This window comes from Gymnoscopelus microlampas (assembly GCF_963454915.1).
Source record: "Gymnoscopelus microlampas genome assembly, chromosome: 20".
Taxonomy (NCBI): domain Eukaryota; kingdom Metazoa; phylum Chordata; class Actinopteri; order Myctophiformes; family Myctophidae; genus Gymnoscopelus; species Gymnoscopelus microlampas.
This window is the reverse complement of record NC_139957.1, coordinates 38,191,076-38,206,619: the sequence shown is the minus strand read 5'-3', so window position 1 is coordinate 38,206,619 and position 15,544 is coordinate 38,191,076. Positions and strand designations below refer to the sequence as shown.

At 43.0% G+C, this 15,544-nt stretch overlaps 1 protein-coding gene across 1 annotated transcript in view; it reads right to left on the bottom strand.

The window, feature by feature from the left end:
* kiz (kizuna centrosomal protein) overlaps window positions 1-15,544 on the bottom strand; it is a 73,800-nt gene that overhangs the window by 14,155 nt on the left and 44,101 nt on the right. Inside the window, exons 10-13 of the mRNA XM_084044646.1 lie at window positions 13,308-13,533; window positions 10,904-10,966; window positions 7,330-7,422; window positions 6,749-6,806 (exon numbers count right to left, since the gene is read on the bottom strand). Of these exons, the coding sequence (XP_083900772.1) occupies window positions 6,749-6,806; window positions 7,330-7,422; window positions 10,904-10,966; window positions 13,308-13,533 (440 nt within the window). The remainder of the gene's footprint in view (window positions 1-6,748; window positions 6,807-7,329; window positions 7,423-10,903; window positions 10,967-13,307; window positions 13,534-15,544) is intronic.

Below are 15,544 nucleotides of genomic sequence, written 5' to 3'. Positions count from 1 at the left end.
CTCCAGTGAGTTGTCAGAGATGCCACACACATCGCCTCCACCAGCCTCTACTTCACATAGAGAGAGAGAGAGAGAGAGAGAGAGAGAGAGAGAAGGCCAACTTCTCTGCTTATGACACTTGTGTCTGGGAAGTGATTGGAGTGCGGATGCCTGAGCAGAACATCCCATTGTCCAAGGCGTCGCTTGTAAGCCACTAATTGTTGAGTCAAGGTTTTTGTCAAGCTGAGATGAGAGTGAAGAATACACACATACACACACACACACACGCGCATATGCACACGCACACACGCATGCACGCACGCACGCACACGCAGAGAGCACTGATGACCAGCGAGTTCTGTTTAGTCTGCATCTGTGTTCATGCACATCGGGGTGGAATAAGACGAGGGGAGGAAGGCTCCTGTACTATATATATACTATATGTATGTATTTATATATATGTGTGTGTGTGTGTGTGTGTGTGTGTGTGTGTGTGTGTGTGTGTATATATGTATACACACACACACACACACACACACACACACACACACACACACACACACACACACACACACACACACACACACACACACACACACACACACAAACGGATGCATGCAGACAGGCATGCAGAGACATGCACCCTTGCATTCAGACAGACAGACATGCAGCCTGGCATACAGACAGACAGACAGACATACATGCAGCCTGGCATACAGACAGACAGACAGACAGACAGACAGACAGACAGACAGACATGCAGCCGGGCATGCAGACAGACATGCAGACAGACAGACAGACAGACAGACATGCACGCTGGAATGCAGACAGACAGACAGACATGCAGCCTGGCATGCAGACAGACAGCCAGACATACAGGCAGACAGACAGACATGCACGCTGGAATGCAGACAGACAGACAAGCAGCCTGGCATGCAGACAGACAGGCAGACAGACAGACAGACAGACAGACATGCACCCTGGCATGCGTGCAGACAGACATGCAGCCATGGCGTACAAAGGGGGAACAAGTGGGTCTTTACATGAGTGCAGCTGCTTATTAAGACTCACTCCTTCGTGGTTTATTCCCTTTCATCAGCACTCATCCACAGAGTGATGTTTCTGTGCCTTCGCACAAAGACAGCCAAGAGAGATTTCTAATGGACAAATCCTTTAAATAAAATGTTGCAGATCAGGCTCTGCTTTTCGCCCGCGATTTATAATAATACAATAAACAGCCTGACAGTTCTATATGAAAGTATCCGGGCTGAAAAAAACACCATGTGGGAGAGAGCGAGGCATAGAGAGAAACAGAGAGAGAGAGAGAGAGAATATGAAAGACCCCCCAATTCTCTCCAAAGCCATAATAGTGAAATGAGCACATATAAATGTGTTAAGAGTATCTCTTTGCATCTTGTATAGACTGCATGTATTTAATCTGTAAAGCTTATTAACCCATTGAGACCGGGAACAACATCTGTGAGTCATTTTAGATTCCTTTGGCTGTTAAAACATAGCAGATCTACAAGCTCTTAGCTGCTATTTTTGAAAATGTGTGAACTTTTTTGCAAATCTTTGAATATAAATGTATTTTTTTAAAGCGAAACATCTTTTCTTTGCTTCTGGGGATTCTACAAATGTCTTCTAAATCCAGTGAGTTGCTATATCAGTGGAGCTCCAACTTTTCCTTGTCAAGGACCCCCAAAATGATATGTATTTGGCCACGGACCCCCATCTCAAAATATGTCGTTCCAGGGACCCCCAGAAGCACAGATCGGAGTTAAAAATGTTCGCTTTAAAACATATATATATATTAAAAGATTTGCACAAATGTTCACGATTTTTCAAAAAAAGCAGATCTACAAGCTCATAGCGCGGCACTCGGTGCCGCGCTATGAGCTTGTAGATCTGCTATTTTTTGAATAGCCCAAAGACGTCTTAAAATGACACAAAATAAATATAGATTTAAAATAAAGATTTGAGTTAGAAATGTTTGCTTACACTTTTTTTTTTTTGATTTGCACACATTTTCTCGTTTTTTTCAAAAATAGCAGATCTACAAGCTCATAGCGCTTGCATATCTGCTATTTTTGAATAGCTCAAAGAAATCTTAAAATGACACACACATAAGCGTTCCCGGTCTTAAGGGGTTAAGGCCCTAGTCATTGCTATGCAAAGCAGCACCCAATGCTTTTCTCTCGCCTTTTCAGACCGAGTGCAGTGTTTGGCCAATGGCGGTGGCCCCCCGCCTCTCATTCCGCATTCATAACACGCTGCCATTTGCACAATGTATCTCTCAAAGGCCCCTGAATAGAGGGCCTTAATACTCATGTAAACAACTGCAAACCAATTACTTAATGAATCGGGCCCACACATAATGAGCAGCCACACAAAGGGCTATAAATGCATTTTTTTCTTCTTTTTTTTTGCACCAAAGCCTCTGCTTTTAAACTACAATCCCCTCCGCTGTATAAGTCTCTGCTGGGCTTAACAGACAAATCATAATTATTGTCTCTAAGACAACAGAGAGAGAGAGAGAGAGGAGGAAGCCATTTTTGTTTTGTTGTATTTTTTTTCCCGTCCCTCCTTTTGATGTCACCCATCAGCTCACTGACATAAATAAAGCAAATAATTAACAAGTAGGAAGGAGTGGGGTGGAGGAAAAATACAGGAAGAGACGATCTCTGTGTGTGTGTGTGTGTGTGTGTGTGTGTGTGTGTGTGTGTGTGTGAGAGGGAGGGGGGGGGGGGGGTGAGAAACGCTGACACAATGGGTGAAGCCTACTGTATGCTAGTGTTGATTTTGACAGCAAATTTTGATTCAGTTTTAGTAATTTTTTTGTCGTCTGAAATGTTTTGGTTTTTGTCTAGTTTTAGTCGACTAAATATAAGATTACAGTCGAGTGAGTCGACTAAATCTACTGGCCTTGATGGCGTCGTAATGCCTGATTTTACACTTGGTTGCATGCTGAAAATAGCCGATCTACAAGCTCACAACGCGTCGCGAGCTTGTAGATCTGCTATTTTCAGAGCGCAGCACCCGAGCACAACATAAAATGACTTGTCTTTTAGTTCTACTGGATCTCTTCTCCACTAGTCCCTCACTAACATTTTAGTCTAGTTTTTATTTGTTGACGAAATTGTCTTAGTTTTAGTCAGCGTAGCTTAGTTTCTATTTATTTTTCGTCAGTGAAAAAAACGTAGTCGCCGAACATTTTTCGTCATAGTTTTAGTCGACGAAATCAACACTGCCGTACGCTCCATCGTATGACGATGTCGCACAACGAAAACAGCCGATCCGGATCTACAAGCTCTTTTCGTCTCGTGTTACACCGTCGTGCGACAAATCGTGGGCTTTGAGAAAGACATGGAAAGGGAGAGGAGAGGAGAGCAGAGGAGAGCAGAGGAGAGGAGAGGAGAGCAGAGGAGAGGAGAGGAGAGTAGTGGGGCAAACAGCAGGCTTCCTGCTCAAGTGCAGAGCTTCCTGACCACTTGTGGAACCAATAAAGCGCAAGAAGTGACTGTGGTAAGTGGGAACGCTCAGGACGTAAGCATCTAGGAGGACAAGAAATTAAGAAGGAAAAAAAAAGAAAGACAGACAGACGGGGGGGGTTACATTAACCCATTAAGACCGGGAAAGATTCTCTTGTCATTTTTAGATTTTAACTACTTTAACCATTGTCTTATACTTTGGCTATTCAAAAATAGCAGATCTACAAGCTCATAGCGCTTCGCTTGTAGATCTGCTATTTTTTGAAAAAAATCATGAAAATGCGTGCAAATAAAATTTGAATAAATATTTTTTTAAAAGCGAACATTTGTAACTCCAACCTTTGCTTCAGGGGATTCTACAAACGTACCAAAATAATTCACAAAATGACATGTATTTGTCCGCGGATCCCCATCTCAAATTATGTTCTTCCAGGGACCCCCCCAGAAGCAAAGATTTGAATTAAAAAAAAACGTTTAAAAAAAATAATATTCAAAGATTTGCACTAATTTTCACAATTTTCCCAAAAATAGCAGATCTGCAAGCTCATAGCGCGGCACTCGGTGCCGCGCTATGAGCTTGTAGATCTGCTATTTTTGAATAGCTCAAAAGTATAAAATATGGATAAAGTGGTTACACAGATGCGTTCCCGGTCTTAATGGGTTAAGACTAGGGGAGAGGGGGTTTATGCAGACCAGCTCTGTCTGAGCCCCGTTGTCCTCAATATTATCCCCAGTGAAGGAAGGACAAGAGTGTCAGGCATGCATAACTAGTCATTAATCCTCTTTTTTCACTGTGTACTGTACACAGCTGGTGTCCCGTCGGTGCGTGCTCCCCTTCTCCCGTTTTCCACTAGTTTATTTATCTATTTAACCCATTAAGACCGGGAACGCATCTGTGTCATTTTTTGTTGTTGATTTCTTTGGCTATTCAAAAAAAAGTGCAGAGCTCAAGCTTGTAGATCTACTATTTTTTTTTGTGGAAACAATGTTTTTTAAAGCGGAAATGTTTGACTCAAATCTGTGCTTCTGGGGATTCTAAATCCAACGTTTTTTTATATATTTTTTTATTATGCTGACATAATATCAGTGGTTTCTCAAACTTTTTTCATGTCAAGGACCACCCAAAATGTTGTTCCAGGGACCCCCACCCCCCCCCACAGAAGCAAAGATTTGAGTCAAAAATATATATACATTCAAAGATTTGCACACATTTTCATGATAAAAAAAATAAAAAAAATAGCAGATCTACAACCTCATAGCTTACCCGGTGTTAACGGGTTAATAGAATTGTCCGCTGTTTTTTTTGTGTGTGTGTGTGTGTTTTGTTTCATCACCTAAAGCCGCGTGCTTCCCATGCTTCTCTCTAATGACGGCGCGAGACGAGCGCCATCTGAGAGAGAGAGAGGGTCGGGTCTGAGCCTGAAATTGGCTCATGTTTATTAAAGAGGGGCGGTCATCGTCGGGGGGTTTGGGCAGTGCAGGGCCCGCAGCAGCCATGAAGCGGTAACAATGGAGCCCAGCCCCATTATGCCCTCTTCTCCTGGGCTAATAGGCAGACCGGGGAGCAGCCCGCTGGCCCTGGCCAGGGTAGACGCAGACTTTGCGGGCCCTTGTGTCAGCGTGGTGCCCCGCGGTAATCACATGAAATCAGAGAAGATTATTCCCTATAACGTTTACCCAGCCATTACTGGAGCACCAAATGGGCTTCGCGGTGAAGAGGTGCTTTAAACCGTTGAGACCGGGAACTCATCTATGTAATCATTTTTTTAGATTTCTTTGGGTTATTCAAAAAATAGCAGATATACAAGCTCATAGCGCGGCACCGAGTGCCGCGCAATGAGCTTGTAGATCTGCTATTTGTATTGAAAAATCGTGAAAATGTGTGCAAATCTTTGAATATATATATATATATTTTAAAAGCAAACGTTTTTAACTCAAATCTTTGCTTCTGGGCGATTCTACAAATGTCTTCTAAATCCTAACAGTTTTTATTTTTTATTTGTATTATGTATTATTATTATGCTATAATATCAGTGGTTCTCAAACTTTTTTCCATGTCAAGGACACCCAAAATGTTGTTCCAGGGACCCCCCCAGAAGCAAATATTTGAGTTAAAAATGTTCGCTTTCAAATATATATATATTCTAAGATTTGCACAAATTTTCATGATTTTCCAAAAAATAGCAGATCTGCACGCTTGTAGATCTGCTATTTTTGAATAACAGATCTACTGGTTAAAGTGGTTAATACACAGAGATGCGTTCCCGGGTCTGAATGGGTTAAGGACCCGCCGCGCAATTGCACATTTTGATGAAGTCGTGTTGATATTCAAATGCGGAAAGCGAGGCGATGTTATAGCTTCCGCCGGGCTATTTATCGTTAAGATGTACCCCCCCCCCCCCCCCCCCCCCAGTCCACTCAGAGCTCTGATTTTGAGGCGACCTAAATGTGTGGTTCAAGGAAAATGGAAAAGGATGTCTCGTATACTTGTCGACACACTTGAAGTCTCCTTCTTTTGCAAAACAGTCGTCTTTGATTCCGTTCTTGACTTGATCTGTTTGCGCTCTCAGGAGCGTAAAAGATCACACAACTCTAATTTGTTTACCTGGTAGCCATTTTGCATTCGATTCCTTAACCCATTGAGACCTGAAGCCGATTCTAATCTAGTCTCCTAAATCCCAACAGTTTTCTGAAAAACGTACGTTTCTATATCAGTGGTGCTCAATCTTTTTCATGTCAAGGACCCCAAAATGAATATGTATATTTGGCCGCGGACCCCCATTTCAAAATATGTTGTTCCAGGGACCCCCAGAAGCAAAATGTTCGCTTTAAAAATATATATATATTCAAAGATTTGCACACATTTTCACGATTTCTCAAAAATAGCAGATCATAGCGCGGCACTCGGTGCCGCGCTATGAGCTTGTATATCTGCTATTTTTGAATAGCCAAAGTGTGAAATAATGCTTTTTAGGTCAAATCAAAAAATTACACAGATGCTTCTTCCGGTCTTAAAGGGTTAAAAAAAGGGGGAAAAAACTGGCAAACGCTGCAAATAGTGAGAGGGACACGTTGGTGGGTGGTTCGGGGGGGGGGGGGGGGGGCACTGGGGGGGGCCCTTTGTCTTTGTGAGCGAGTTAATGGGTGGCGGCCCCCTTGATCTTATGGAAATGAATGTGGAATTATGAGAGCCCGGCCATGCAAATGTGCATCAACCCACTTTGGTGTCTGGTGGCCCATTTCCTGTGGCTGGATGAATAATAACCATGTGTTCTTACCGGGGGTAAGGGTCTTGATGTGAGGAGTGCAGGTCCTCTTCATCGCCATCATTTATTCCTTAAAAGAGCAAACATGGAACAGATCAAACCATTTGATTTGGGCCTCTAATTGGGAGCTAATCTGCAGACGCATATTAATACGCGTGTGTGACTTAAGGTTAGATTTATACTCCGTCGTAACGACTCACTCACTTTGCCAAAAAAAAAGAACAGATCTACAAGCTAACAACGTGTCACGACGAGACGTGTTGTTAGCTTAGTACTTAGTATTACGCTAAGCACTAAGCTAACAACGGCTCGTGTTCAAAGTAGTACGGCCGTGTTGTGCTATGCTAATTACTAAGTATTAAGCTAACACGCTTAGTACTTAGTGAAGTATGACGCGGTCGTCCTATGGAGTATGAACCGCGCTTTAAAGCCACAGGCAGAGGGCCTGCTCTTTGCCTCTCGTTCAGATAATGTGTGAACATAGGAAATGTGCTGTTTGCGCGGTATCTTTATGGCGTGGTGAGAACATATGGTCAGTGTTGACCGACGGCCGGGCTCTCCGGTTGACCCGGGCTTTCTCTTTCTCTTCTTACCTGACGGAGCGCTCTCTCTCTCTTCCTGCTCCCCAGAGCTCTGCGCTCTCTCCTGCGTGGCAGACTGTTTAAGCAGCTGATACGCTTTTGTCTCTGTTCAAAGACACACACACACACACACACACACACGTGCACACACACACACACACACACACACACACACACACACACACACACACACACACACAGAGGCAAATGTCCGTGTCAAATATTTGATCAAGACCTAGGTTTCCAACTTTGGGAGGTTTCTGTGTTTGATGAGACAACACGCTTCAGTGGCTGAGCAGGAGTGTGTGTGTGTGTGTGTGTGTGTGTGTGTGTGTGAAGACAATGTGCCCAGTCGGCCTAAGCTGCTGGTTCCAGTCGAGCGTACGCGCGGTCGTTTTCCGCAGGGGCGGTAATCACCCTCTCAACCCCCTTCCAGGAAGACAGCGGCTGGTCTTTCTGTTTTAAAAACACTCGTAATGGCTTTGCCGCACACTGGAGTAGGTATCATATTTGAGAAGTGCGCACAGATGTACATAATAAATGGACAGTCGTCTGGTGCATGACGATGCCGCTGCATACGCCGACCGACAGGCAGAGACACACAGACACACACACACACACACACACACACACACACACACACACGTTGCACATCAACAGCGTATGGCTGTTATGAATATCTGCATGTCTCTACATTAACATTTCCATTCTGGAGATTAACATTTCCTTTCTGGAGATAAAAAAAACCAAGTTGTACCATTTTCTAAAAAGAAAATAAATGAATAAATGATGTGACATTACATGCAACCATCCGTATGCACCTTTGTAGTTTTATAAGGCCTTTTTGCTTTTATATGAAGAAATTAACCAACTCGTATCACGCTGGGTCTACGGCAGTGGTTTTTATGTCAAGGACCCCCAGATTGATTGATGTATTTGGCCGTGGACCCCCGCAAGAGAAGATTTGACGACATCTTTTGAAAATAAACGATCTATAAGCACACCAAGGCGTGGCATCCGGACACGCTGTGAGCATGTAGATGTAGTAAAAACATTGAAATAATCCTTTAAGCGTTTAAAAACTGTTCCTCATTTGGCTGGGGGACCCCCTGGAAAACCCCTCACGGACCCCTTAGGCGTCGCCGGACCTCACTTTTGAGAACCATCGGTCTATACAGGCTGACACGTGCACTTCCACGTGCACGCAGATAGACAGACAGACAGACAGACAGACATCTCTCACTGGGGGGAACTTTTTAGTTGTGTTTTTCTGGGCGAGCCACAGTGGAACTATTCACTGGTTTTCCATCTCTTTTGATTAGCCCATTCAGACCGGGAACGCACTTTAACCATTATTTTATTCTTTGGCTATTCAAAAATAGCAGATATACAAGCTCATAGCGCGGCACCGAGTGCCACGCTATGAGCTTGTAAATCTGCTATTTTTGAAAAATCCTGAAAATGTGTGCAAATCTTAGAATATATATATTTTTTTAAAGCGAACATTTTTTGCTTCTGGGGGTCTTTGCTTCTGGGGGTCCCTGGAACAATATTTTGGGGGTTCTTGACATGAAAAAAGTTTGAGAACCACTGATATTATAGCAACATAATAAAAAAAAATGTAAACTGGATTTAGAAGACATTTGTATAATCTCCCAGAAGCAAAGATTTGAGTTAAAACGTTTGCTTTAAAAAACATATATATTCAAAGATTTGCACACCTTTTCGCGATAAAAAAAACATACAGCAGATCTACAAGCTCATAGCGCTATGAGCTTGTATATCTGCTATTTTTGAATAGCCCAAAGAAATACAAAAAAAGATGACACAGATGCGTTCCCGGTCTTGTTGGGTTAGTAATACAGTGACTGGGAAAGCTGGACTCAGCCCCGACGACTCGCCGCATGAAACAAGCCCCCAGTAGGACATCTGACAGAAAAGTGCATTACAGGCATTTTGTTTTACATTTCAGAGGGCTTGGTGGAAGGGACGGACGCTTTCAGCATGTCTTCACATCTCCTCCTTTTTCAAGTTCCAGCCTTTCGCCCAGAGCATTGTTTAGCCCGTTAAGACCTGAGGCTGGTTCTACAAAAACATTTTTTTTTTTATCCTAACAGTTTTTTGACAAACTTACGTTGCTATGACAGTGGTTCTCACACTTTTTTCATGTCAAGGACCTCCCAAAATGATATGTATTTTTGGCTGCCATCTCAAAATATTGAGTTCCAGGGACCCCCCCAGAAGCAAATATTTGAGTTAAAGATGTTGTTTAAAAATATATGTATGTATTCGAAGGATTTGCAAACATTTTCATGATTAAAAAATATATCTACAAGCTGCTATGAGCTTGTCTATCTGCTATTTTTTTTATTTAATTAAAATGTTTATCCCACGATTTCCCATTTTTTCACCCAGTGCCAGTTGTCTTAAGTAATCCCGGGCGCTACACTCCCTCTGCCAGCCGAGGGAGAGCCTAAAGCCGAGCTCATGCCTCCTTCAATGCATGAGAGCTAGCAAGCCTTTATATCTGCTATTTTTGAATAGCCAAAGTATGCTATAATATGCCCAAAGTGTGCCATGTACCTAAAAATGACACGGACGCCTTCCCGGTCTCAATGGGTTAGATAGATAATGAGAACCGCGTGACAGATCTCTCGCCTCTCGCGCCGCGGCGTCCGGACAATTAGAGAAGCCGCATTATACCCGCGGCCCAGTGAATTATCTGGTTCTGCCAGGAGCGGCGCCTCGGACCGGGCGGCGTTTTTTTTTTTTCTTCTTTTTTTCTTTCCTCCTCTCTCTCTCTCTCTCTCTCTCTCTCTCTCTCTTTTTTTGTGGAGAGATAATTAGAGAGAACTAGCGCAACTCTTCAGGTGGGACTTTGACCCTAGATTCACCTTGATCATCCTTGCCTCAGCCGTCGGCGTTTAACCCATTAAGACCGGGGAACACATTCATTTTTAGATTTATTTGTCTATAAAAAAAATAGCAGATCTACAAGCTCATAGCGCAGCACCATTTTTTTTTAAATCTTGAAAATGTGTGCCAACCTTTAAAATATTATATTTTTTAAAGCGAAGATTTTACCATAAATCTTTGCTTCTGGGGGGATTCTAGAAATGTCTTCTAAATCCTAACAGTTTTAAAAAAAATATTATGTTGCTATAATATCAGTGGTCCTAAAACTTTTTTCATGTCAAGGACCCCCAAAATGATATGTATTTGGCCGCGGACCCCCAATCTAAAAATATGTTGTTCCAGGGACCCCCCAGAAGCAAAGATTTGAGTTACAAATGCTCACTTTTAAAAAAATACATATATTCAAACATTTGCACACAATTTCACGATTTTTCAAAAAAATAGCAGATCTACATGCTCATAGCGCGGCACTCGGTGCCGCGCTATGAGCTTGTATATCTGCTATTTTTGAATAGCCCAAAGAAGACACCTAACGGATGCGTTCCCTCCGGTCTTAACGGGTTAACAAAAAGAAACCCATTTATTCACCGCGGTCGGGGAAAAGAAAAACAAACCGGGCGCTAACACAAGGACGTGTATGAATGCCGGGGCACCGGCGCTGCCTTTTTACCTCTAATAGGAATACTTTCCACAGGGCTTTGGTTCCGGCTGTCCTCTTCAGTACTTTGTAGTTCTGTAAGAAACAGAAAGCTCACAGTGAGAATCACAAGGAAAGGGATGAAGGGAGGGAGGCTGAGGATGGAAATAGGGACCGGGGGGGGGTGTTGGTTGGTGGCGGGGGTTCTGAATAGAGGAGCCCTGTGAACACTGGGAGCTGTGGGGGGATTCATAAGAAAAGAGCTGTGGTGAAAATTATTTCTTTCATAAAAAGGGGTTCGTTTTTTTTTTCTTTTTCTTTTTTTATGTCTGAGCAGCGATTGGCTCTCAAAGGGACATGATTTCAGCCCCCATTGTTCTCCATCTCTCTCTCTCTCTCTCCCTGACCCGTAAACACAGAAGAACAGACTTTTTTGGGGGGGGGGAGGGGGGGGATGTTAGGACAGTTTGCGGATGATGTTGTGTAAAAGTGTCATAATGTATTGATGACGCAACGGTATGAATCAATAGATTACAATGTGTTGTCACATGGCATCGAATGAGGTAACTCACTAGGTAACTTTTTGTTAATGAATACCTTTTTATTTTGTCCAATCTGTATGGTACTTTAACTAATTTCCCGCCATGGACGCATAAAGTCGTTCTATTAAATAGCGCACTTGCCCGCCAAGACGCATAAAGTCGTTCTGTTAAATAAATTAGGCACGCTGTTTTAGGCACCGTAACACAGCTCTGGGATGATCCATCGTCACTCAGAGAAGAAGTATGTGGATGTGACATCATTCCAAAACAAAACGTCACTTCCATCCGCCCTGGCGATGGGATTTTCAGAAAAACAGCTGTAACTCAGTTGCTGTTTTTTGCATTTTGCATGGTTGGAATGTTGTCGTTCCTATGGATACACAGATCCCTCCGCCTACACACGGGGACTATTTTTTTATTTTTTTTGGAACACAATGTCGCTTGCACGGCGTTTCAAAGATCACACAGATAACAAACGATGTTTAATACCTTGGCTGGGGTGATGTGTTAATACAATACAACTTATACAATTGGGGTGGTTGTATTTGGTGTCCCTGCTCTTCTATTGAGACATCTAGATCGCGTCAAAGGTCATGTTTCACCTAGACATAGGATGTGACACGAATTTTGACCTGATGGTCAAGACTCAAATTCAGCAGTTGCCCGGGAAACCGGGTTCAAATCTGGTGTGGAAGTCAAGTGCAAAGTCACATAGATAGTGCTGCTTTAAAGCTATAATCGCTAAAGTTTTATGTCTCTCCTGCTGGACTGGAGAGAAGTAAGTGCAACGATGCCCACAGTAAGGATTGCCTCGTCACTCAAGGGCCCTTCTGGCCGATCCACACGGTCACGACTCTTCTGTTCTGGCCCCACAGTGGTGGAATGAACTTCCCACTGATGTCAGGACAGCAGAGTCACTGCCCATCTTTCGCCGCAGGCTGAAAACCCACCTCTTCAGGAAACACTACCCTTCCTCTTTGCCTGGCCTACTTGTTGTTAACTAGTTGTACGAACGCTTGTTTTCTATTGTTGTATTGTTTATTGGATCTTGTTTAGTCGATACACTTATTTGTTTTAGCTCATGCTCATTTGATTTTGCTATTTTGTCTCATCTGTTTAGGGAAATAGGTAGCTGATATATTGATACCTTAGCGCTAGGTATACTCTTGGTTGCTTGTTTTTGCAGAAAATGCACTTAAGACTTCTGGTGATTAGTAGTTTTCGTTCCCTACCTATGTTGAACACTTATTGTAAGTCGCTTTGGATAAAAGCGTCTGCTAAATGACTAATGTAATGTACACTAAAGGTAGGGTAAGTGATATCTTTTTTGTTAAAAAGGTTAAAGTACTATATTCTGATATGAATCATTACTACAGAGCGTTTGTTCGGTCACAGGGGTCTCTCCAGCTCTTTAGTAAACAGAATATAGTACATTTTCAGGTAGGTGACAACATTTAAGCCAATCAGGAGAGAGCATTGAAAATGCATTTTCTGTTTAATAAAGAGCTGGAGAGACATGGGAGACTCCTTTTACTGAAAAAACAAGCAATGAGTACTATCAGAATATAGAGCTATCACTTACCCTACCTTTAATCACTTTAGCCCTATTTTATACCAAGGCTATTAGAAAATAAACGGCCTACAAGCTCTACACGGTGATCTACAAGCTCACAATGCATCGCTCACAACGCGTTGTGAGCTTGTAGATCTGCTATTTTCAAACATTTTACTACTTTTACTTTTGGTACTTTAAGTACATTTTGATACCAATACCTTTGTACTTTTACTCAAGTAAATGTTGAATCCGGACTTTTACTTGTAACGGAGTACTTCTACATTGCAGTATTGATACTTTTACTTAAGTAAAACATTTGAGTACTATGCTGTTCAGTGACCTTGTATGGTGGTTGGGTGGTGCGCCGACGGCGGCGTATCGGCTCGGCGCTCCTCTCTGTCGTCCGGGTGGAGAGGGGGAAGACCGCGTGGCGAAGAGGACGACGAGTCGCTCTCCTCCTCCTCCTCCTCGTGGTTCTCCTCATCCTTCTCCTCCTCGTCCGCTGAGGGGCCCTCCTCGTCCTCATCGGACCGAGACAGGAGCAGCGTCCTCAGCAGCTCTTTGGCCTACAAGGAGCGGCACAAATTAACCCTTTTAGACCCGGAGACAGAATCTGCGTCATTGTTTTTAGATTTCTTCGGGCTATTTGAAAAAAATAGCAGATACACAAGCTCATAGCGCGACACCGAGTGCCGCGCTATGAGCTTGTAGATCTGCTATTTTTGAAAAATCGTGAACATTTGCACAAATCTTAGAATATATGTTTTTTTAAAGCGAACATTTTTAACTGAAATCTTTGCTTCTGGGGGATTCTACAAATGTCTTCTAAATCCTAACAGTTCAAAACGTCAAGGACCACCCAAAATGATATGTATTTGGCCGCAGACCCCCCTCATCTCAATATATTTTGTTCCAGGGACCCCCAGAAGCAAAGATTTGAGTTACAAAAAAAAAGTATTTATATTCAAAGATTTGCACACTTTTTCAAAAATAAATTCCCCCGGAATAGCAGATCTACAAGCTCATAGCGCGGCACTCTCTGCATTTTTGAACGGCCAAAGAAATTTAAAAATGACAGAGATGCGTTACCCGGTTTTAACGGGTTAAAAATCCACACTCTAATTGCCATCCATATTGTGAAGGAAGCGTCAAATTGAACTCCCGACGATTAGAGAAGTCATTTATTTTTTCGGTTGGGGGGGGGGGGGGGAGGGGGCGGGCCCCTGGCCGCTCTCACGGAGGTGACACCGAGGGAGAAAATAACTTCAAACTTCAACTCTCTCTCTCTCGTCTTCTTAACTACAAACAGAGATAATTTCTCTCGCACACTTTTGCTCCGCGACTCTCTTTCAATCATATGTGTCCCCCCCCCCCGTCCCCCTGTCCCCCCCCCCCGCCCGTCCTCCGTGTCTCTCTCTGTCTCTCTCTCTCAGTCTCCTCTCATCCATGAGATTAGAGGAGCGCCTAAAGAATGCAATCACCCTGGCGTTAATGTGCAACACGTTCCAGAAGATATCTCCTCTCTTGGCTGAGAGGATCGAGACAAACTGCTCTCTAGTTCTCCTACTCCAAGCTTTTTTATTTGATCTCCGGGGAGACGAGGAGGAGACGCAATTAAGAGGTGCTGTTCCGTGAGATGAGGAGCAGGGAGATGCCACACGCCGATTGCCTCCCTCTCTCCCTCCATCTCTCCTTTCCCTTCCTCCATATCATGGCCAGCATCGCCATCTCTCCCTCCCTCTCTCTCTCTCTCTCTCTCTCTCTCTCTCTCTCGTCATCAAACAGCAGCCTCTCTGCCTCTGATGGCCATTTGTAACTTTTTAATGAGCGCTAATATGAAGGTGATCAGTGGGATTATTTGTTTCTCTTTTTTTTCACCTTCTGTTTTGACAATAGACAAACTTCAAGTACGACGGCTGTTATTATCGGCGGGTCACTTTGCCCGATTGACAAGCCTATACCAGCTTTAACCCATTAAATACGGTAAAGAATCATCAAGTGTCATTTCTTTTATTTCTTTGGCTATTCAGAAATAGCAGATGACAGATATATCTGCTATCTGCTATATATTCAAATCTTTGAATATATATGTTTTTAAAGTCCTTTTTTTACTCAAATCTTTGCTTCTCGGGGGTCCCTGGAACAAAATATTTTGAGATGGGGGGGGGGGGGGGGGGGGTCGGCGGACAAATACATATCATTTTGGAGGTCCTTGACATGAAAAAAGTTTGAGAACCACTGATATAGAAAACACAAGTTTTTCAGAAACCTGTTAGGATTTAGAAGACATTAGAATCCCCCAGAAGCAAAGATTTGAGTTACAAATGTTCGCTTTAAAGTTTTATATACTGTATATATTCAAACTAAAGATTTTCACAAATTTCAGCGATTTTTCAAAAGAAATTGCAGATATGAGCTTGTATATCTGCTTCTTTTTTTATAGCCAAAGAAATCTAAAAATGAAACAGATGCGTTCCCGGTCTTAATGGGTTAATTCAGAGGGGGGAGAAAGAGACATAGAGAAGAGAGAGGGAGAGAGACAAACTAATGAAGGCAGGCACATGGCCAACCTGATCT